This window comes from Ursus maritimus, unplaced genomic scaffold, assembly GCF_017311325.1.
Source record: "Ursus maritimus isolate PB19 unplaced genomic scaffold, ASM1731132v1 scaffold_7, whole genome shotgun sequence".
Taxonomy (NCBI): Eukaryota; Metazoa; Chordata; class Mammalia; order Carnivora; family Ursidae; genus Ursus; species Ursus maritimus.
The window spans coordinates 11851546-11873306 of NW_024426885.1; the positions used below are offsets into that span (position 1 = coordinate 11851546).

Sequence of the window (21761 nt, forward strand, 5' to 3'; positions counted from 1 at the left end):
TCCCCCTCTATGGACTCATTCAGTAGGACTCCACTGACCCCCCACTCCCTGATGCTTCCTCGGGCCATAGGATTTGGGACAGGTGGGGTTCCATGACTACTCCTTATCATCGCAATGTGTCCCTTAAAAAACAGAATAAGACAAAAATCCCCAAATGCAAGCCTCTTGAAAACATACGGGCTTTAGCAGTCAGAACTTGCTCAGAAAGAAAGTGTGCCAGCCGCCTTCCAGAAGGAAGAGGAGGCCAAGGCCGAAGCAACACGGACACCGTGTGCCTCTAAAGGAAAAGTGCACGTTGGCCCCAGGTGACTCCAGAGACCTCGCAGAGGATGTTGTGACGGGGGGTGAAGCCCCAAGTATGTCTGGAGCACTTAATTCGGGTTGTTACAAGCCAACAGCATGGTGACATCAGTGTGAGGGAAAGGTTACAGAGATGGATACAACCAATCCTTTAAAGGTGAAATGTGAATCATTTTCTACATTTAATAAAAACATTTTCTCATTTGAGGCTCTGGAAGTCTTGAGTCACATTTTTTTGTTTTGTAAACCCTCCCACCCCCCCACTCTAAAATGTCTTAAAACACATGGCTTAACAGCGGCTGCACAGAAAATATACACCCTCAAAGTCTGACTTTCATTTAAATACAAATATACAAAATGTAAACTGAGACGATAGAGAAATTTACAAAACTTTTCTTTAAAAATAATAAAGACAAAATTCAGTTCTAGGTATGACGCTATTAAAATACGTGCAAGTTGTCGTATCCAACTGGATTTCTATTGCAATGTTCCACGTCGGCTTGAGGGCCACCTCTGGAGACAGACCTGAGTGGAAATCTCTTTGAGAAACCTGGAGGCTCTGCGTTGGCCTCCTTCCCCGGCTCCTGGGAGGGCTCCCCCGTCCACAAGTTCTGCTTCTAAGGACAAGGGTCTAGGCTGGTCCCACCGTGGACTTCAAGGCCAGAGCTCCAACTAGCTGCTTCCGGTGGAGTTTGAACTGACGTGGTTTGAATTTATGTGGTGGTTAAAACTGGTCTTGGAATTGGATGAACTCTTGGAATTGTTTTGATGCTGGAGGGGAGAGAGGGAGAGGGAGAGAGTGAGTCAGTCCTGGTGGACGCGTAGGGGCCTCTGAATCTGAAAACGGGGCCATGGTCAGGGCTGCTGACCAGCTCCTCTTGCTTCCTGCTGCCTTGTGCCTTGTCCCACCACAGACCCAAGGCCAGAGGCCACCCCTTGGGGCAGGGGGAGAGCTATGGGATTAAGAGGACCCCAAGGCAGGGAGGGAGCAGGTGGCCCCTCCTAGGAGATCTATAGGGTTCGTTACTGTAGGCCCAGGGTTACACTGCCTGGGTTGGAGTCGAAAACCTGTCACTTAGCTGCATGACCTTGGCAAGTAATTCAATCTCCTGGTTGCCTTGTATGCCGTGAGGGACAAGAGCCACTTCTGTACTGGGATGGTAGAACGTGAAGTGAGGGCCCCCAGAGGCCAGGGAGGGTCAGTACGGTGCCACCCACGTAGCGGGAAGCGTCGGGGCCAGATCTGAACCCCGGGTCTGTGAGCCTCCACAGCAAGGGATTGTCCCAGGACCTAAGTACATGCTAGGGACTCAGCCGTGTGGAAGGGGACAGGTCCCTTCTTTGGGGAACTTCAATTTTACTTCGTGGAAGCACTTAAAAACTAGATTTTTATAGTATACGAGCGGAGTCTGTTTTGGAACAGGATGTGAAACGCATCGCTTCTTGGCCTTTTGGCTAAGATCAAGTGTAGGATGTGAAACGCACATGAAGCTTTCAGTTCAAACCCCAAACTTGCCCTCAGTCTGCATTTTCTCTCCATGTGCCTGAGCCGTGCCCCCTGCCATTACCCCCAGATCCTTCGTATGGGCTGACCAGCCATGTGACCTTGGGCAAGTTCCTGGACGGCCCTCCACCTCCGTTTCCCTGTGAAATGGGGTAATGGCAGCACATCCTGGGCTCACACTGCACTAGGAGGCCCAAAGGGAGGGATCCCAGTTTGGCTTGCTGGTGCATCTCAAACCCTGAGGAAACAGCCTTGCACACAGTAGGCACTCGCTACATACTGGCTGAATGACCGGTTGAATTAAGACCCCGGCTTCTCCGGAGATTACGTAAGACAAGCCCTCAAACAGCACTCGGTGCAGGGCTGGGTCCACAGCAGAGCGCCATCAACAGCCACCCCATCCTGTCATCAGGGTGGGGGTGGGGGAGCTGGGATGCCTGCGGCCTGGGGACCAGAGCTGCACAGCCTCTCCTTCTCCAGCCTCCTGGGAGAGGGGCAGCTCCTTGGGGCTGGGGGCGGGGGGATGTAAATAATGGAGTCTCCCAGGCTGTGGGATGGACACACTGGGGCCAAGCCTTCTTCAAGGGCCAGGCCAGGAGGGGGCGCTATTCTGGCCACCTTGGGCAAGGGAGATGAGGTGAGGGCCTCCGTGGTCTCTCATAGGCCTGCGGGGACAGTTCTGCCACTTGGCCCATGCTGAACCCTCAATCCAGGGACAGGCTCTGAGGAAGAATGCCTTTTCCCAAGGGGTAAAGTCTCCTCAGGCTGCCCGCTGGAGGCCACAGCCTCCAACTAGGGGGGGCTGACCCCAGGAGCCGTGAGGTTCTGTCCTGCCCGCTCCTTGTTATGCACAATCATTACCTACGAAACCCGAGCCTTTCCAACGGCCACACAGGCAGCTAGTTCTCTGTCGGGGCGACTTTGCCCCCAGACAACATGGGGCCAGGTCTGCAGACATTTTTGACTGGTACAGCAGGGGTGGGGCGCTACGGGCACCTGGGGGGGTACAGGCCACAGAGGCTGTTCAACACCCGCGAGCGCACGAGGCAGCCCCCTCGCCAGAGAATCAGCCGAACGTCCGCAGTGCCGAGGCCGAGAACCCGAGATGAAGGGTGGGCTCTGGGCAGGCCCTGCCCCTTCCAGCCTGCGGATCCCCTCGCCTGGTGGGGCTCAGGGGCTCAAGCTGCTCATCCATCTGTGCTGCTGCGGCCCCTGGGCTCCCACACCCCACACGCAGGGAGAAGGCCACAGCTCCGGTCTCAGGGAAGTACCTGGGCCCAGGGCGTCCCGGGGCCGATGCCAGGACAGACGGGCACGGAGGAGGCATCTCTCACCTGACGCTTGAAGATTCTCTGGAGCAGCCCTTTCTTTGGCGGTTCTGGAAGGTGACTTCTGTTCAGGTCCGGTGAGAGGGTACCGTTAGGTCCGAACACGTTCAGCTCCTTAAAGCACTCGGTTTCTATCATCTGGAGGAGCCAGGCCAAGGTGGCATGAGGGGCTGCACTAGTCATCTTGGCTGGACAGGAGTCCCAGTGGCCGCCACCCTGCCCCAAGCCTGCTCCCTAAATAGGTCCTCCACCTGCCCTGCGTCCTTCAGGGGCCCAGGCCTGGACCGCTTCCTGCCTGCCACTGCCTCTCCCCTGCCAACCTCCCCCAGCTGCCTCCACTGAGGGGGTGTGCTCATCGTCCAGCCGCCAAACCCACACCTCCTCTCCCCCTCCACCCACCCAAGCCCAGGTCACCCACATGCTCTGCGCCCTTCCCCTTGCCAGGGCCCCCTCCCCTGCCCCATCCCGTCCATCCTGTGGAAGCAGCACGGGCTTCCCCCAGCGCATTCCCACTTGTGCTTCCAGCCACGGCCCCTGTGCTCCTGCTCCCAGTCAGACTTCCCAAGATAGCCCTCTAGACGACCGTGTCTCTCCCGCCCCCTATCCCTCTCCCAATCCCCACGCCAACAGCACCCTAGTCCAGGCCTCGTCCGTCCGACCCAGTGGCCCCTCCTTCAGGGTGCAGACGGCCACAGCTCTGCTCACCTCGCTCTGCCATGGGATGGGCACGGAGCCCGTGGAGAACTTGGAGTAGAAGTCATCGTCCGTGTGGTCCAGGTTGACACCTTTCACGGTGGAGAACTGCTCGATGTCCAGCACGTCCTTGCAGTACACGGCACGGGGCTGCGGGCAGAGCGCTCGGTCACACGGGGCCCAGCCTCGGGTTCTGATGGGGGGCGGGGGGCACCTTACCGGGGACAGTGCAGCTCTCTCCCACAGATCTGCCGAGGGGCTCCTTCCTGCCATCACCCTTACGCCAGCTGCCGGTCACCCCACTCTCCAGGCTGGGGCCGCGGTGGGGTGACGGAACATGCCCTCTCTGACCTCACATTCCTCGGTACCTTCGGGGATCCCCGCTCCCCTGGCAGATTGTTTCCCTGGAGCCCACAGGATCAGGATGGTGGAAGCGTTTCCAGGCACCTCCATGGGAATGAGGGTGGCCGCAGCTGGGGCCTCAGCGCACCCTCCACAGAGAGAGGGAGTGCTGGGGGGCCAGGGCCAGAAAGCCACGCTGCCCGGGGAGGCCCTCCTGGGCCCTTCTCACACTGCTGGGCGCCCAGGCCCTGCAGCCCGACACGCCTGGGCTTGGCTCGCAGCGGTGGTGCTTAGGAGCTCTGGCAAAGGCACGTGTCCCCTGCAGGCTTCAGTCTCCTCCCCGGCAGAGTGGGGACAGTGAAGCACCCAGGCCGTGAGGCTGATGGAAGTGCCTGCCACGGAGCCAGGCCCCAAAACTGCGAGCTGTGCCTGTTACAGCGCCAATACCCGCTACTGTCACTCTCCCACTGGCCCTGTCCTCCCGGAGTTCAAGGACATTCGTTTGGTCGAGGTCTGAGTGGGTGCACAGGCCCAGCCTGGGCTGGGGAGGCTACTCACGTCTGGAATGAAGGGGGGGTCCAACATCCCGGCTTCTAAGCGCTTGAAATTCATGTTCCTGAAGAAGGGGTGTCTCTTGACCTCCGCGGCCCCCTCCTCCTGGCAGCCCAGTCTCTGCTTTGCATCTTTGGTGAGCAGCTGTGACAAGAGAGCCCCGAGAGGTCATGCCTGGTAGGCCTTCTCTCCTGCTGAAGGCCACAGGGGGCTTGGGGCGTGGGGCACCGTGGCCATCTCCTTTCACAAGTGCGCCCCTAAGTACGTGTCCCTCCTCCAGCCTCTGCAGTGCCCACGCCACCCCCAGGCACACCCAACGGACACCGCCCCAGCCTGCTCGGGCCTGGCGTCAGGGTGGTCTCGCCATCGCAGCGGACTTAGGTGCCTGGAGCCCGCAGGAGAGCAGGAGTCCCGTCTGCCCTCCCCAAGGGGGCACGTCTAGGGCCAGCTGTGCGCCGGGCGCCGCTAATGTTCGCCGCACTGTGTTACCTCCCCTGCTGTCGGTCAGCCGCCGAGGGCCAGGACCGTCCCTGCAGGCCTCCCTCATTCATTCACTCAACTCCGGAGGGCTCTGAGGACCTGCACCTGGTTGGCACAAACCACTGTGCCGAGGGGGGTGGCACGGAGCACGTAGCCTCAGCAAGATCCTGTTCGGAGGACCCCTCGAGGCACTATAGGTGCGACACCATGGTGGCCGAGGAACAGAACCTGGCTGCCAGCTGGGGGGCCGGGAGGCTTCCCAGGGAAAGGGCGTTTGCAACAGGCTTTCCTGAGTGGGGAAGGCATCGGGGAGAGGGTCTGCACTAGCACGAGAGACCTGACTAGCAGGCTTGGGGAACACCCGTCTTTGTCTCTGGGTGAAGGATGAGGATGGGGGGATGGGTCAGGCTGAAGGGGATGTGCTGGGTAGAGTGCTGGGGGTCTTGAAGACCAGGTCAGGAGGGTTTTGATCTGGAGGTAGTGGGGAGCCACGGATGGTCAGGGTAGAGGAGTGTCCTCATCAGAACCAAGAGGTGGGAAGGTTCATAGGAGAAGAGGAGGTGCCGAAGTAGACGGCCAGGCCAGAGGCCTAAAGGTGTGAATGAGGCCAGGAGGCTGGCAGGAGGGTAAGGGGCGGGGAGGGGGACGTTGGGAGGGGGCGAGCAGGGGGCTGAGGGAGGGGCAGGCTGTGATGCTGGAGGACCATCAGCTGACCACAGGCATCAGCCCCCGCCCCCCAGTCCAGGCGTCCCCACCTGTGCTGCTCTCTTCCCCGCCCCACTGAGCACTGCACCTGGTATGCCGTTGGAATCTCCTGCTTGCTTTGAGACTAGAATCAAGGTAGACGGCCTGCACCCCAGAGGGAGTCCAGCCCTTTCTTCCTCCAACACCCTGGCAGCCTCTCCTCTGTGTGTATTCCTTCCACACGCATTTGCCGCCAGCCGCGTGGGCTGGGGTTGCAGTGGACAGACGGTGGGCGGGGGGGCCTCTTGGGGTGCATGGTCTGGAGGGGAGGCTTGCAGGAACCATTCCCCGGCCCCCATTTCCCTTCAAACAAAGGAATCAAAGGTGGCACCAGGGCAAGCACTCAGTCACAGCCTGGGAAGGACTGAGCCCTGAGAATCGCTGTCAAGCTGTGATCCGCGACCACCCAGGCCAGTTCTGCCCAGCGAGCTGGTGGCTCGGGGCCTCAGCTTCTCGTCACCATGGCTTCTGCCTTTCCACAAAGGCTCTGGGAATCGGCTCTGCTGGGCCAGGCTCCTCCCTGCTCTGAGAAATCCCAAAGAGGCAAGGCTCCTTGGGTTGAGGCTGGACCTCCCAGCTGTAGACCCCAGAGCCTGCAGGGGCCAGCCAGATAGTAGACACAAACAGGACAATAAAGGCCGAGTGGGCTGGGTGAGCCGCGCCAGGCTACCGATCAGTTCTTGCCAGGGCCCAGGGCTGAAAACCCAGGTTTTTATGTGGAATCTCTCCAATTCTCAATCTTGCCAATGAATCCACCATTCACCTCTTTCTAAAATACCGTGCAGGCTGAACACCCACCAACACGCTGCCTGTTTGCAACTCTGATATCGAGTGTACACCAGGAGAGGTGGTGTGAGCTGGGCAAGTGGCACAGGCAGAGTGGGCTTCCTGGAGGAGCAGAAGGGATGGGGTGGAAGGCTGAGATGGCTGAAGGGCCAGTGCTGGGACTCAGCAGGGACCTTAGGGAGGTGGGGCTGAGGTCTGGGCCAAGGGACTGGACCAGGGGCCAGGGCAGTAACACGCATGAATTTCTGGACCCCAGGAGCAGTGGAGAGGGTCCTGTGGCTGCCAAGGTGGAATGGGGGAAGGAGCTGGCAGCCAGGGACCAGCTTCCTTACTGTTTATGGAGTGGCCTTCTTAGACAGGCAGGGCTGGAGCTGCCAGAGTCTAGAAAGAGCCCGACGTGCCCCAAGCCTTCATGGTTTCCTGAGTCAGGCCCTGCTGTGTCCTGAGCTGGCACCTCTTGGAGAGGACAGGGCAAACCTGGCTGCCAGACAGGCTGGGGTGAGGGGTGCCAGGAAGCCTCAAGGCTAGACTCTGAAGACCTGATAGTCATTTGTAAGAAGACGAAGCAAGGTCAGAAGCTTCTGTCAGTTCTTCCAGCGGAGAAGATGAGGGGACTCTGGTTTGACGCTTGACACCCATGGGCCAAGGTCGGTCCAGAGCTCCAGGCTCAGCTCACCACCTTTCCCTTGGTGGCCACCAGGGGGAAGCAGAGGGCCAGCAGAGCCCCAGGTCCTGGAGCCCCAAAGCCCAGCACCAAGGAGGACAGCGGGCAGGGAGGGGGCTCTCTTCTCCTCTCTGTCCTCTCGGCATGTCCCACATCCTGTCGAGGCCACTGAGTCCCCAACCCTGACCTGGGACATTTGGTGATGCTCTGACCATGGCTGACGACCTCCCTGTTCTATCCTTCACCCAGTTTGGTCCCACTGGATAAACACCTTGCCTCCATAACCAAGTATTATTGGCAGCCCCCCAATCTCGGTTTTCAAACGTCCTTAGGACCCCAAATTTCCACCGACCTGACTTCTGCCTCGCTCCTCCTGTCCCCCTCCCCTGACTCTGGCTGCCGTGACTACCTGGGTTTCTGGGAGGCCCGCACATGCAGGCAAGTGCCTGGCTGCAGGCCAGCCCACGGCCATGTGGCTTGGGTGTGTGTTTGCACGTGTGCACGCCATCCGTCCTTCAGGGTCTCCCACACACGTCAGTGGCAGGTCTACGGTTCCTCTTTTTTGGAAGTGGTCAAATGGTAGCTCTTGCCCCAAATCCTTCTTCCCATGGCTCTGTGACATCAGACCGAAGCTGGTAGGAGGAAGTGGTCAAGCGGTGGGTGGACAGCTCCAGGAGAGGGGTGTCCTCAGGGTGGGGAGCTACGCCACATGGATCCTGGGCCACTCGGCTTTTCCGGAAGCAGAAGCTTGGCTACTTTCATCAGCTCCTCGGGCCCGCTCTTCTCTACACTCCAGGCTTGTGGTTTATGCACATGAGTCAGAGAGGTGGCAGGGAGGACAGCCTCCAGCCTCAGCCCTGCTCATCTGCTGCTCCAGGTGCAGCAGTGCCCCAGGGAGAGGAAGTCTGTGGGCTCACGCATCCCCGGAGCTCAGGCCCTCCTGTCCCCATGTGGCCGGCACAGGAGGGCAGGGGCCTGCGGTGGGGGTACAGCACAGCTGGGCCTGGCATCAGAGGGAGGAGGGCCCCAAGCAGACACGGGCAGAACTTGGGAACCTGAGAGCCAGGAAGGAATGGGATGTGGCCACCACCCCCCCCCACACACACACATAACAAAGCCTCTGGCCAGGGGTGGGCCCAGCTGGGCTGAGGGGAAGGACAGCGGGCCAGGGGCGGACTCACTTCCAGCTTCGCTTTTGATGCTCCTGTCACTGCTCCAGCTTGCCGGCCCCGCAATCTGGCCCTGCCTGCCCAGCCTGTCTAAACATCACTCCCCACTTGCACCCTCCCCGTGGACGATCGAATCCCACTATGCATAGGATTGTTGTCAGGTGGGACCTAAGCCAGTGTGACAAGCATTCCATGTAGTGGAAGGAAAACTCTGTTGTAAGATGTTCAAAGACTGAAAATATCAGCACCCCCCCGCCTGCGCTGCACCTGCTGGCCTTAGCCAGCACCCAGGGATCCAGAGTTTGAGGCTGCAGGGGGCCAGGGTCAAGGGCAGGGGATACCCCAAGATCCCTTTGTGTCTTGGGGAACCAGTTGGGATCACCTCCTTTCTCCTCCACGCCGATTTCCCCCAACAAAGTGGGATGGAGTGTGTCTCATGCGGTTCTCCTCAGCCCCCTTCCCTTGCCGCGGAGCCTCCCTGCCCCCACCTTGGGCTTTCTCCTGGAAGCCCTCGCCGACCACCCCGGTCCACAGCAAGGAGCACTCGCTCCTCTGGCTTGGGGGCTCCCTGACGCCTGCCCTAGTGTGCCTGACCCTGCCTGCTTCAGCCCTGTTCGCGGCTCTCGGCTGGGGCAGGAGGAGAGACGTCACTAGACGCCCGGCTCAAGGGGAGTGTCTGGCTCACCGGGAGCTCACCATTTTGCAGATGGACTTGGCCTCCTCGGAGAACTTTTGGGAGTACACCTCTTCCGTCTCCAGGACCCGGCGGTCCACTTCCTCCCGCTTCACCTTCTCTTTGCGGCCCCGGAACGGTGACTGGCCCTCGATCATCTCATAGATGAGGCAGCCCAGACCCCAGTAGTCAGGGCTCAGGCCATATCGCTGGTTGTTCAGGACCTCCGGAGCTGCAGGCAGAGAAGCGGGGCCAGGAGAGGTAAGAGACAGCTAGTGGCAGGACAGAGCAGGGGCACAGGGGGCCAGGGCTGAGACTCACAGCAATGGAGCCTCACGGCGTCCTGCACCCAGCAGTGCTGGCGTCGCTCACAGAAAGCCTAAAGCTTCACAGCAGGGACACACTTCCTCCTGCTGACTCCTACTCACCAACTGCCATAAACACCACCTCCTCCAGGGAGCCTGCCCTGACTGCTCTCCTCTGCTCCTGAAGGGCTCAGACTATGGCTTCAGAAGCCTGACCACAGTGGACGGAAATGTCTCCCCCACTAGAATCAGAGCTGCCTATTCACTGCTGTGTCCAGTAACGGGTATGACACCTGACACAGAGTAGGTGGTACACGCGTATTGATTTCTAGGAATGAAGATGGGTCCACACAAAGTAAAGATGATTTTAAGTTCACCTGGAATTGAAACAGCCTCTCACGATGCCTTCCCTACTACTTTGATAAAATGAATTACAGATTAACCATACAAGTGCAAACAAGATAAGCCTCTTGTCATCAGGCAGGTCAGAAACACTGAGAGGCAAAGGCATCCACACACGTGCCAGGGAGCACATAATGCTCCGTGCTCGAGGAGACAGACGCAGGTGCCCTCAAAGACGTGCAGATGGAGTGCTCGATTTATCATCTGTCCAACCATCCATCCATCCATCCATCCATCCATCCGCACTGGCGTGGGGATACACAGCCGCATACAGGTAGGTGCACACCCCACAGACTCCCAAATGACGTGCAATTTGAAAAGAACCTTCTAGCAACAACCTAGAGAACCCTGTACAAATGCTGTTGGCACGAGCCTGGCAGAGGACAACATCCCCGGCTCCCAGAGCTTTCTGGAGCCCCCACCTCCTGGGGTGAGTGGACATATGTGTGGGGGCTACCATGTGCAGGAGGAAGCCCGGGGATGTCCTTCACCGGGAGGGGTCCTGGACTGGGCGTATGCGGTGAGGGGTTGGGGGCAGGGCGGGGAGCCTAAGGCTGGTCTCTATGTAGCTACTTGCTTGGTGACACAGCAGGTGACACTCCTTTCTGGGCCTTTCCAAGTGACTGCCTTCCTCTCAGGGGCCTCTCTGAAAGGCTGCCTGCCAACACAACGCCCCAGCCCCTACCTTCAGAGCAGCCTCTCCGAGCAGCGCTGTGTGCCAGCACTGACCGCTGACAACGAGAGTGGCTTGGCTTTGACGCACAGGTGGGGCCGGGGTGGGGGGTTCAGAGAGCTCAGTTTAGGCAAGTTGAACCCTGGGGCCCAACACCCCCCCTCCACCCTGGCTAAGACCTCCCACTGCCCACCGTGGCTCCACTGCTGGTCACAGTTGCACCAAGAGGCCAGCGGCCAAGAGGTGGGCTCGGGGAGGGGCCATGCCCACACTTACCCATGTAGCCGACGGTGCCCACCCGGCCGCGGATCAGGTCTCCCTCGGGGATCTTCACAGCCAGACCCAGGTCCGAGATCCGAATGTGGCCTGAGTGGGGACAGCAGAGTCAGCGGGTCTCTGGGACAGTCCGTGGACGTGTGGCCCACCCTGGGCAGGGCCACAGACCCTCACATTTTTATCTGTCTGCGAGGAGCAGTGGCACCATCAGCCCCTCGGGTGACTGCAGACCATTGGGAGAGTCCAGGTGTCAGAGGTGTGGGTCACTCGTTACTTTTCAGGAAGGAAACATAAAGATAGGAAAGGATGCCTGGATTTGGCTGGACAATGGCCAACCTACCTTGTAAAATGCCCTCATGGGCTTTTTGGAAAGCTGAGATCACCAAGTTTAAAACGCCTTGGCCTGATTCTGGGATTGCTTCATGGGAAAAATGGGAGATTCTCCCAAAATTTTACAACTTGCTTAAGGGGAAACATTATAAAACAATTTGGGAAGCAACGCCCTGTTCTGCCTTGTTGATCTTCGGGGGTTCTTTGCGTTCTCCCTTCGGAGAAACAGAGTGAAGTCGTCCAGGCCTTGGGGAGACAGGGATGGAACTGAGTGCGGGACCAACCCCCAAAGGCCGAGATGACACAGTGCTGAGAGCTCTGTCTTGCTGTTGTCCTATTCAGCGGCCCACCCAGGCCGGGTCACAGCCACGTCTGCCCCCTGCTCTTTGTCTGTGCCTGCCAGGGTTCCGACTCCAACAGGGAACAAGAACCCCAGTGAGCACTGGGCTCACCCAAGGCAGGCCTGGGGTGCTCTGCCCCCTCTTTCACATAGTAGCATCACACTCAAACCTCCCTCCAGGTCACCAGCGACCTGCTCCCTCTCTCCCTCTCCTCTGCCTGGGGCTGCCTGGTGTCTGGGGCATGCTGGGGTGCCCCTGGTTTCTGGTCTCAGCTCCCCACTGGTATTGCTAGATGACCTTGGCAGGTTGGCTCCTCTGAGCTCAATCTTGTCATCTGTCAAATGGGCACAGGGATGCTGGCCCTGCCCCCTCTACAGAAATGGGAAGATCTAGTCAGAAAACAGGTGTGAACCTCACCACTCCCCCCGGCCTCTAAAGTGGGAAGAGAAGGGCCCACTGCTCCCATTTCACAGGCAAGGAAGACAGGGTACAGGGAAGTTGTGTAAGAGTTAAGTACTTTCCCAGGATCTCGGAAATTCCGGACTCCTCAGTCAGTGTTCTCTCCGTGTCTTCGTGTCTGTTTCTCTTTTTTGGCCAAGCCACACTACTTCTTCACCAAGCAGGCACTTTATCCATGCCCACTGCCCTCCCCAGGTACCCAGGATTGGGGGGAGGCTGTGGGTACTCCCCCTACTAGCCCGCTGCCCTCCCACGGTCCCAGGGCCGTGCCTCCAAGAGGCTCTACAGAAGGCCCACTGCTCCCTTTGGGTTGTGACACTCATCTCGGCTGCAGAGCAGGAAAGGGGTCTCCCAGGCTGCTCCCCAACTTACCATAATCATCTAGCAGGATATTTTCGGGTTTCAAATCTCTGAAAGGGAAAGACGGCAAGCATGTGAGTGTGGGCGCTCCGAGCATCAGGACATGGCATCCGGATTGACCTCTTTCCATGTCGCCTTCCCGCCTCTTGGCTCATGCCGTCTGGTCTCTCTGGATCCAGACAATATTGGACTAATTTCCCTTCTCCCAGTATTTAGAACAAATGCCACTGTTGCCAGGCATCTTCCCGACCCTGGAGATGACTGGGAAGGGGTCAGGCAAAGGCCAGCCCTGGCTCCCATCCGCACAGAGGGCACCAGGACAGAGAATGCTTCTGGCCGGAATAGTGAGAGACCCTTCCAGGGCTGGGAACACCTGGAGGCCTCAGGATGCCCTGGGATGCCCTGACGGCAGAGCGGGGCCTGGGAATCAGCCAAGAGAAGTGATCGAGCGCACAATGCAAACTGTAGAGCTGGGGCGGAGAACTGCTGAGGAGGGACCCCCCTTTGCGAAGGGGACCCCTAGGGCCTGGCACATCTCTCAATCCAGCAGTGACAGGCCTGGGGGAAAGCACAGCGGCAAGGCACAGCTGTAGGCGCGCCCCTATCCTTCTGCCCCTCCTGTCTCTTCTCTTGGATGACATCATCGCTGTTCATAAGCATGGGCCCCCCACTGGGGGAGGGAGGCGGCAGAAGTGTCTGGTTTTACTAGTGGCAGGTCCTCTCTGTGGGTAAAAGAACAGCCAATAGGATAGCGTGTGCAACTCAGTTAAGCCAGTAGCATCTGGACTGAGGATGGGATTCTCAACCAACTGGCTTTGCTTATTTAACTGATGGCAGCTGTCCTCACGGGAATGGTTACTGTGTTCAAACCCAGTGCGGCAGCCTCACAAGGTGATAATGGGTTTGTACATAGTTATTTATTACAAAACACTCTGCTACTGTTATTTAATTGGCATTCTGTTGATGTGTTCACAATTCCAAATAAGGGCGAGAGCCATCACCTCAGCAAGCCAGCAGCCACAGGGTTGGAAAGATGGCTGGCTAACAGGCATGGGCCAGAACCCAAACCCGCCAAGAGGCCATGGCAAGTGGTGGAGGCCAGGGAGGCGCTGTGGTTCCCTTCTTCCCGAGAATAAGGGCCAGAACTTGGAGGGCTGCCTTTCTTTTTGTTTTAAGTGAAAAGCAATCAAGTGGAGAGTTCTTTTTTCAACCCTCAGGGAATTTTTTCTCTTCTCACTTGAATGAAAACAGAACAAAAGCCTAAATGGGGACATGGGGGGGGTGGAGAAGAGCAAGCCATCAAGACCATTCCTTCTTGTTTCCAAAATCTTCTTGGACTCCCCAAGATCATCTCTGCCACGAGCTCCGTGGCCAAGGTCTTTGTGCTGGGGTGTGTGTGCCCGCTGGGTCTGCGGGAACCGTCTAGGGGGCTCCTGTGTGCTCCCGGTTTCAAGAATACCGAAAGAAGAAAATTCAAGAATTTTCTGCCTTTCTAGATCCTCAACACAAGAAAGCCCTGTCCCGGCATTCTTTGGGATCTCCCCTCCCACTTGCCCTTTCTCAGTAGCACAGATGCCAAGTGACAGACGAAAAGCAGGTTCCTTCCCCCTCCCATGACGATGGTGCCCTGCTCCACAGTGTAAAATACCCCAGGATCCCAATGAGAAAGGGTTCTACTAACAATCATGACAATGGCAACTCAACAGAAGTTATTTTAACACTTAAAGCCTGTGGTCAAAGGACATTTTAAAAAAATCTTATATATATCCACCTATTACAGAGCTGCATGCTGATTACTGACAGACTTTTAGGCAAAAAAAAAAAAAGGTGATATAATAACAATCTGTGCGGGTGGAGAGGATGATAGAGAATCCCTCACCTTTAAAGAATTTTCATGCATTTTAAAAATGGATAATGGTGGAAATCACTTTGCCACAGCAATCAGAATCTACCGGATACCTTTTAACATGTGATGTGACTGTTCAGTTTCAAAATATCAGCCACTATTTTAACAGACGATGAACTATTTCAGATGTTTCCGTAATGTATAAGGGCACACAGATTTTCACATTTCCTTGAGAGGGGCAGTGAGCAAAGTCCGAAGCCCACTGCTCGTGGAATCCATCAAGCTGGATGGAGTGGGAGGGACCGAGGTCCGCTCTGCTGTCTGCCTGTGGTGGTGACCCTACTAGGGTCTTTCCGGGCCTGGCTCGCTGAGCTTCCCGCAGGCTGGGCTGGAAGGGACCCGTGGCTCGGCCCGTGCTCATCACTTCTGAGGGAACATCACCTCATATACTTGGTCCTCAAGTGAGCCAGGGCGTGAGTCTCTATGGCAACAACCAGGCCCTGAGTCCCAGCGCGGGGGTGTCTGCGTGGCCGAGGATGTGGCAGGTCAGCCCCCGCTGAGACGCTGGTGGCAGGACCGGACAGCGAGCCTACTCACCTGTACACGGTATGCTCCCGGTGGAGGTCTTCCAGGCCGCACAGGATCTCTGCCGCGTAAAACAAGGCTCGCTCCTCCTCGAAGCCAGGGTTACCCATGTTGTAGATGTGGAACTTGAGGTCACCCCCGTTCATGATGGTCAGAACCAAGCACAGCGCGTCCTTGGTCTCGTAGGCATAGGCCAGGTTGACCTGGGAGCACAAGACAGCACCACGGTGACGGTCCAGCGACTGCTACCCACTTCCACTCGTCCTCCTCAGGGTCCTTGAAGCTGGCGGGGGGAGGGCTGGAGCGGGGTCCTCAGCAGCTTCACGCCACTGCCCTGCACCCAGACAGCCTCACGGTGGCCCTGCCCCCTGCCCCTCCTGGGTGGCGAAGGACTCACAGCTTCTGACACCGTGGTTCCAGGTGAGGAAGCAAAGTGGGGAGAGCAGGCCGGCACTCCGCCCTTTTAGGAAGCCTGACAGGATAGTGTCTCTGTGTTTACACAGACAAAGAAGCCTGTGCGTGCTTCATTTGGTTAAGATCGTGGGTTGCCTTTTTGGCCAGTCAAGAAAAGCAGGTCCAGATGCCCTTTGGGCTGGGGTCTCATTACTGCAGGGATGTTGGGAGTGGACTGGGGAAGTGGCCAGAGGGACCCTGTAAAGGGGAACACAGTTTGGCAAAGTCTGCCTCCTCTTGCATGCGGGACACGTCTGGTCAAAGGGACCGTTAACAGGGAGGACCTAGTTCCTTGCTGTCAGAGACCAGCTGCCCAAGGATGGAATGGAGGCCATGGGGCTGGGAGAGAGGCAGCAAGGCTGGGCCTGAGGCAAAGTCCACTAGATGGTACTCATCCTTCTCCACTTAGGCAACCAGTCCAAATGAAATCTGGCCACCATGGACCAGGATGGGCACAGGCTGGGCCATAAAACTTGGATGCTAAGGCCAGGAACAATGGAGTTATTTCTGAGGAAAGGAAAGAGAACAGGAGCTGAGTGGGGAGACTCTGGGGATGGTGCTCGGTGCCAGCTGCCAGGCTGGCCTTCCCTCCCACACCTGCCTGCGGTCGCCAAGGAGGGGCTCCGGGAGGGCGCTGAGCAAACCCCAGCCAGGAGCAGTGGACGGGGCACAGTTGAGGATGGGTCAGGCCCTCGAAGACAGGCCACCCCATTTACCAGGCACAGCGCCCTTTTCCCCCGAGTAGCACCCACCATCACCAACCCCGGCAAGAGCCAGCGCTGTCCCTTCCTTTAATGATGAAGTTTCCATGGGTAGCACGGAGGCAGTGACCTGTGGTCCCCACTGAAGGGGGCTGGCAGCACAGAGCGTGGCTGGCGGCTGGGGGCAGCCTGAGAGGAGACCCAGAGGTGCGCACTCCTGTCCCCTCTGAGTGCCGCCTTATAAAACCACACCCTCTGGGGAATGACGGAAGCGCTAGGCTGATGGCATCGCTCCGGCTCACACACAGCTGGTGGGCGTTTAACCGGCACGACCTTGATGGAGAGCCATTTGGGAACTGCTACTAAACGGAAAATGCACACACCCTGTGACGCCACAACTCCTCCACCAGGAATCCATCCTACGGACACACTCAGGGAAATGCGCCAAAGGGATGTTCAAGGGTGGACACAGCAGCCGTGTTTGCAGGGGCTTAAAGACCAGAAACGCTCCATACCGGCAGGGACTGGCCGCACAGATGACGGGTTATCTCTGTGCTGGACGGCAGGGAGGGGGGTGCACAGCGTAAAAGAAAGAGCTACAGCTGTAGGTCTGGCCACAGGAAAAGACCTACAATTTAAGGGGAAAACACTGCAGCTTGAGACGTCTGGTAGGACTCCACTGGCTACAAATATTAAAGCCTCTGCATGACTCCACCATGTTAGAATGGTTACCCGAAGAGGGAGGCTTTTATTTGTATTTCGTACATCTCTGTGCTGTAGGAGTTTCACCCTGTACATGCTTTTTATAGTGACATGTGGCAGACGGATTGAGAGCTGACCGAACACCCACGGGCTCGTCCACATTTCCCTGCAGCTGGCTCGGCCTTGCAGTGACTAGTGCTGGCCCACGGATGGTGGGCGGTGTGAGGAACGTCCCTGCGGCTGAGGCAGTGAGGGTCCTGGGCAAACGCCCCGGGACGCACTATTAAGACTCTAGGTGGGGCAGCTGTAAGACGGAGGGGGGTGGCTGGATCGGGCTAGACTCTGTGTGCGTGACAATGGTCTTTCTTGTGTCCAGCGACTTCAGGTTGGGGCTAGTTCGTTACTGCAGCAGAACCTGGCCGAGATGTGGTAACACAAAGAACATAAACAAGATGGTGTCTCTCCAGGATCTCGACACTCAGGTCTCCCCCATGATGAAACCAGCCTGCGGGGGTCTGTGGAAACAAAGCTCCTTGGCTGGGCCCAGGGTGGGCTGCTTTTTCCACTGAGGACTTTACAAGGTGGTCCTGGAGAACAGAAGCCTTGGCTGCACACACAGAGGGGAGCCAGGCCAGTTTGAGTGACCAGAGCAAGTCAGCCACGATTGGCCATAGGGAGCCTTGTGATGGAGGGAAGGCCTGGCTGCCTTTCTGCTGCTTAATCTTCTCACTGTGTTCCACTTCCCTGGGGGATGGGGACCTGCCACACTGGAGGACCCCCCCCCCTCCTTCCCAAGGGACAGAAGCCCTGGTCACTAGAAGGGTGGCCTGTCGCCGGGCCCTGGACACTCACCACAAACTGGCTGTTGACCTTCTCTAAGATCTGCTTCTCGTTGAGTGCCATGGACTCCCCTTTCCTCTTTTTGATCCTCTTCTTCTCCAAGCGCTTGCAGGCATACATTTTACCTGTGGCCCGAACCTGGCAGGCACAGACCTGAGGTACAAGAGAGAAGCCAAGGGTATGGGACAGGTGAAAGCCTGGCCTAGGCTCCTCCAACACCAGGATGCTGGGTCGGCAGGGCTGGGAACTGATGTGCCAGAGCCTGGCCTGATGGTCATAGACCTAAGGATGCCTGGCCTTGGACCTACTGCTGCCCCCAAGCCCTGCCCTCAAGAGTTGGCTTCTGTGCCCCTTGCTTCCCTCTCTCTACCCTTAGGTGAATCCTAGCTTTTCAAGGTGCACGACCAACCATTTACACCGGTATTTAAATGACCGGCCAAAGCCTAAAGTGCTGTCCCTCTCTCAGATGCAACTAGAGCTTCTCCGTCCCAAGCTTCCACCCAGATGCAGCCGCTGCTAACTGGGGACTTCCAAGCACCAGCTGCTGGTAAGAGAGGCTTGTTTTGGTGACAACGCTGACTTTATAATTCAGCGGAATAGGAGCCAGGGCATTTGGGTTCTCGTCTTCTTGGTTCCACCCCTTTTGTGACCTTGGCTGAGTCATCAACCCTTCTGACCCTCAGTTTTCCTCATCTCTAAAATGGGAATAACAAGGCTTGCCTCACAGACTGGGAAGATCAGATAAAGTACAACAGCACATATTAATGTCATCATCTGGCCAAGACGCTTGGGCCCCTCGTACCATCACGCCTCCCTCCAAAGACAGCCTATAACGCCCGTTTCTCCTTTCCAGACTCAAACCCTGACTGAGGCTGGCTCCGAGAGCACCTCCATCCCACCAGCCCTGCGGACCACCTCCTTTCCCAGCCCAGCGGCACCTCCTGCTCCCAGGCCCCATGCCTCACCCTCCCTCCCCGCCAGGGGGCGCAGGACGTCTGAGGCGCATCCAGAAGGGCCAGACGCAGTGATGGAGTAGGGGAACTTCCCACGGAAGACGCGGTGTTCACTCACCTCCCCAAAGCCCCCTTTTCCTAGGACTCGGTACTGCCTGAAAGTGTTTTTGGTTACTGGTTGCCTGGAAAAAAGCAAGAACCCAACATTGGTCTCGTGGTGCTGAGACGCAGAATCCACAAGAAACAGACGACAGCAGCACCGCGTGGCCTCCAAACCAAGCCAGGAATCATCCGTGTGGATGGGTCCCTCAAGGACTTGCTCTGGGGCTGGGTGTTCAAATCCCAGGCCACCACCCTCGGCCCCCTGCGGCTTGGGACCCGAGCAGTCCCGGCTTGCTGGCTTGCTTGGAGGGAAGAGCAGAGGTGAAGGAGCTGCTTCCCCACACTTTCTGTGTGGTTCCCTCTCTCCCAAAGGAAAATTGGGTGGCTAAGCTCAGAAAGCAGCTGCGTCCTCTGCAGGGAGAGGGGAGGGGCCAGGAGACGTGCAGGTTCAGTGTCCCGGGGAGGACATGGCGGCCTTCCCCAAGCCTGCACATCTCGGCCGCCCAGCCACCTCCTGTCCCAAGGGAGAAAGGCTGCTGGTCATCCTTTCCCGCAGGTCTCCAGCCCTTCCCCGACCCAGGCCCCTTTATCACATTCCCCCCGTCGCTCCGCAACACCAGCAGACCCTGTCTGCCCAAAGCGGGATTTATGAAGCATCACTGCTTTGTGTCTCCCAGCCCCCCATTTTAACTAGCTAAAGCCACCCGTGTCTAATCAGACAGACCCTCCAATCATGAGGTCATGGTGGGACCTCCCGGAGTAAATAAACAAACGGTCATCTAAAACTGCCCGAAGAACTCCAGGGTGCAGACAGCTTGGGCTTTTTCATCACTGGCCTGTTTGGCTAAAACTCATCAGCTCCCCCCACCCCCAGCTTTTCTCAGGTACAAGTGACAAATGGTAAGTAACCAACTTGGTGCTTTGATACATGTGCACATTGTGAAAGGGTCACCACAATCAAGCTACCTTTCTGTCACCTCCCATGGTCGCGTCCCTCTTCCTCTCTCTCTCACTGGTAAGAACACCTAAGATTCACCCTCTTAGCCAATTTCAAGCACACAGTACGGCCCCGTGAACCAGAGTCACAAAACTGCTCATTCACCTGCCAGAACTAACGGAAACCTTGCATCCCTCCACCCCCACCCCCCCAGCCCCCGGCAGCCACCATCCACGCTCGGCTTCTATGACTGGGACGTTATTTTAGAGTCCACATCTAAGTGAGATCATCAGGATCTGTCTGTGGCTCGCTTCACTTAGCAGAACGTCCTCCACGTTATCACAGATGGCAGGATTTCCTTCCTTTCTTAAGGCTGGGTAATATTCCGTTGTATGTGTCTACCACATTTTCCCTCCCATGCTCACTGCAGCATTATTCACAAGGGCTAAGAGATGCGAACAGCCTAAGTGTCCTTGGACCATGAACGGATAAAGAACAATCCGCTTTTCGGATGTCAAACTTAGCTCTTGGACCTCCAGGACTACTTCTGAGCGTCCCCCAACCCCAGCCCAGAGGCCGGACCAGGGCACACGCTGGAGTGTGACTGAACTGGCCCACCTAACTGGGTCAGCTTGAGAAAGACCGGTGAGCCTCTGGTCACCCAGCAGCTCGTGAATGAACCCTCTGTTGCAATCCTTCTTGCTGCTGGGTCACGAAGGTCCTCGGCACCTCTCCTAGGACAGCCCTGAGCCCCCGGCCCCCACCGGCTCTCTCCGGCAGGCCCGTCTGGAGTTCAAGTGCCCTGACTCTTCCTCTCTTCTGTTTCCTTGGGGGCGGGGACCCGACACACGGATTCTCTCCCCGCTGGGAGCAGAGGGCCGCCCCTCCGCAGACTCTCCGTGGTTCTATGTCCTCCTGCACACGAGCGGCCTGGCTGCAGCAAAGCCTGCCATGCGCTGCGTCCGCCATGTGGCCCTGGAAGCGTTTCTACAGCTGCCCTCGAAACCACATGAAGGCGCCTGGGCCTAACAGTTTACGATACATGGAGAACAAACAGTCAGTCGGCATTACCACAGAGCTCCTCTGCGAGGGGAAATGAGTGTAATACAGTCTCCGAGGAATTTCTCGGTTAACCTTGGGAGGGAGAAAATCCCTTTAATATTTCAACAGTACGGCACGAACAGGCCATGATCTTGTTAGCAAAAAAAAAAGAAGGAAAGGGAGGAAGTGGGGTGCTGTCAGTCATTTAGGGGCATTTCTAGGCCAGGGTCCTGCCCTAGTGGTTTCAACAACTCAATGCCCGCAAAAGTTAACTTCCTCACAGTTAACACACAGATTTAAAAAGTCTGTTTCTCCATTTCAAGTGTTCAGTACAGACAAGTAAAATCAAAGTTAAGGGTTCTATTGAACAGAGTGCTGGGTGGAAAAAGGGTGAAGGACTTGATCGAAGGGCCATGGGTTCAGGTTCCAGCCTTGCCAGGCCCTTGCTGTGTGACCCAGGGCCAATTGATCAACCTCTCTGAGCCTTGTATCTTCAGTAAAACAATACTGAAAAGGCATCTGCATCCCAAGGCTGTTTGCAAGCTGCTGTGTGTCAGATGGCATTATTAGAACTCTAGGAATAGGGGCATCTGGGTGGCTCAGTTGGTTAAGTGTCTGCCTTCAGCTTAGGTCATGGTCCCAGAGTCCTGCTCAGTGGGGAGCCTGCTTCTCCCTCTCCCTCTGCCACTTCCCCTGCTTGTGCGCACTGGTGCGTGCTCTCTCTGTGTCAAATAAATAAATAAATAAAATCATATATATATATATATATATATATATATATATAAAGAACTCTAGGAACAAAGGACACATCCCCTCTAGGGGGTCTTTGTGGTAATAGCCCCCACTGCGTGAAGCACCTTGCACACGCACTAATGTAATCCTCACACCTGCCTCGGGAGGTGGGACTGTCCCTGCTGTGCAGGTGTGAATGTTTAGGCCCTGAGAGGGGAAACGAGCTGCCCAAGGTCATGATGGTTAAGTGGTGGCTTTGGGCCTGGGATCCCAGGCAGCCGGCTGCAGAGCCCACCTCCAGTGTCTCAACCCCACACTGCCACCCCGGGAAGGTGGGCAGAGATCGGGTTGTGTGGCCCACAGCCCCAGGCTCTCGGGGGGGGGGGGTGATGAATACATCCCCACCACACGTCCTGTGATCATCAGAAACACAAGGACCAGCGGTTCCTCCCCATACCAGACGCTTGAGGGTGACGGCCACAGTGACA

At 57.2% G+C, this 21761-nt stretch overlaps 1 protein-coding gene across 2 annotated transcripts in view; it reads right to left on the reverse strand.

Annotated features, from left to right (window-relative positions):
• Positions 1-677: 677 nt before the first annotated feature.
• GRK5 (G protein-coupled receptor kinase 5) overlaps positions 678-21761 on the reverse strand; it is a 202582-nt gene continuing 181498 nt past the window's right edge. For both annotated transcript variants that reach the window (XM_008685104.2, XM_008685100.2), the window contains 10 exons: positions 18580-18643; positions 17521-17661; positions 14825-15015; positions 12394-12431; positions 10892-10981; positions 9259-9467; positions 4726-4863; positions 3838-3975; positions 3139-3270; positions 678-1071 (listed from right to left, as the gene is read on the reverse strand). In XM_008685104.2, coding sequence (XP_008683326.1) covers positions 973-1071; positions 3139-3270; positions 3838-3975; positions 4726-4863; positions 9259-9467; positions 10892-10981; positions 12394-12431; positions 14825-15015; positions 17521-17661; positions 18580-18643 — 1240 coding nt within the window. In that variant the 3' untranslated portion in view covers positions 678-972. The remainder of the gene's footprint in view (positions 1072-3138; positions 3271-3837; positions 3976-4725; positions 4864-9258; positions 9468-10891; positions 10982-12393; positions 12432-14824; positions 15016-17520; positions 17662-18579; positions 18644-21761) is intronic.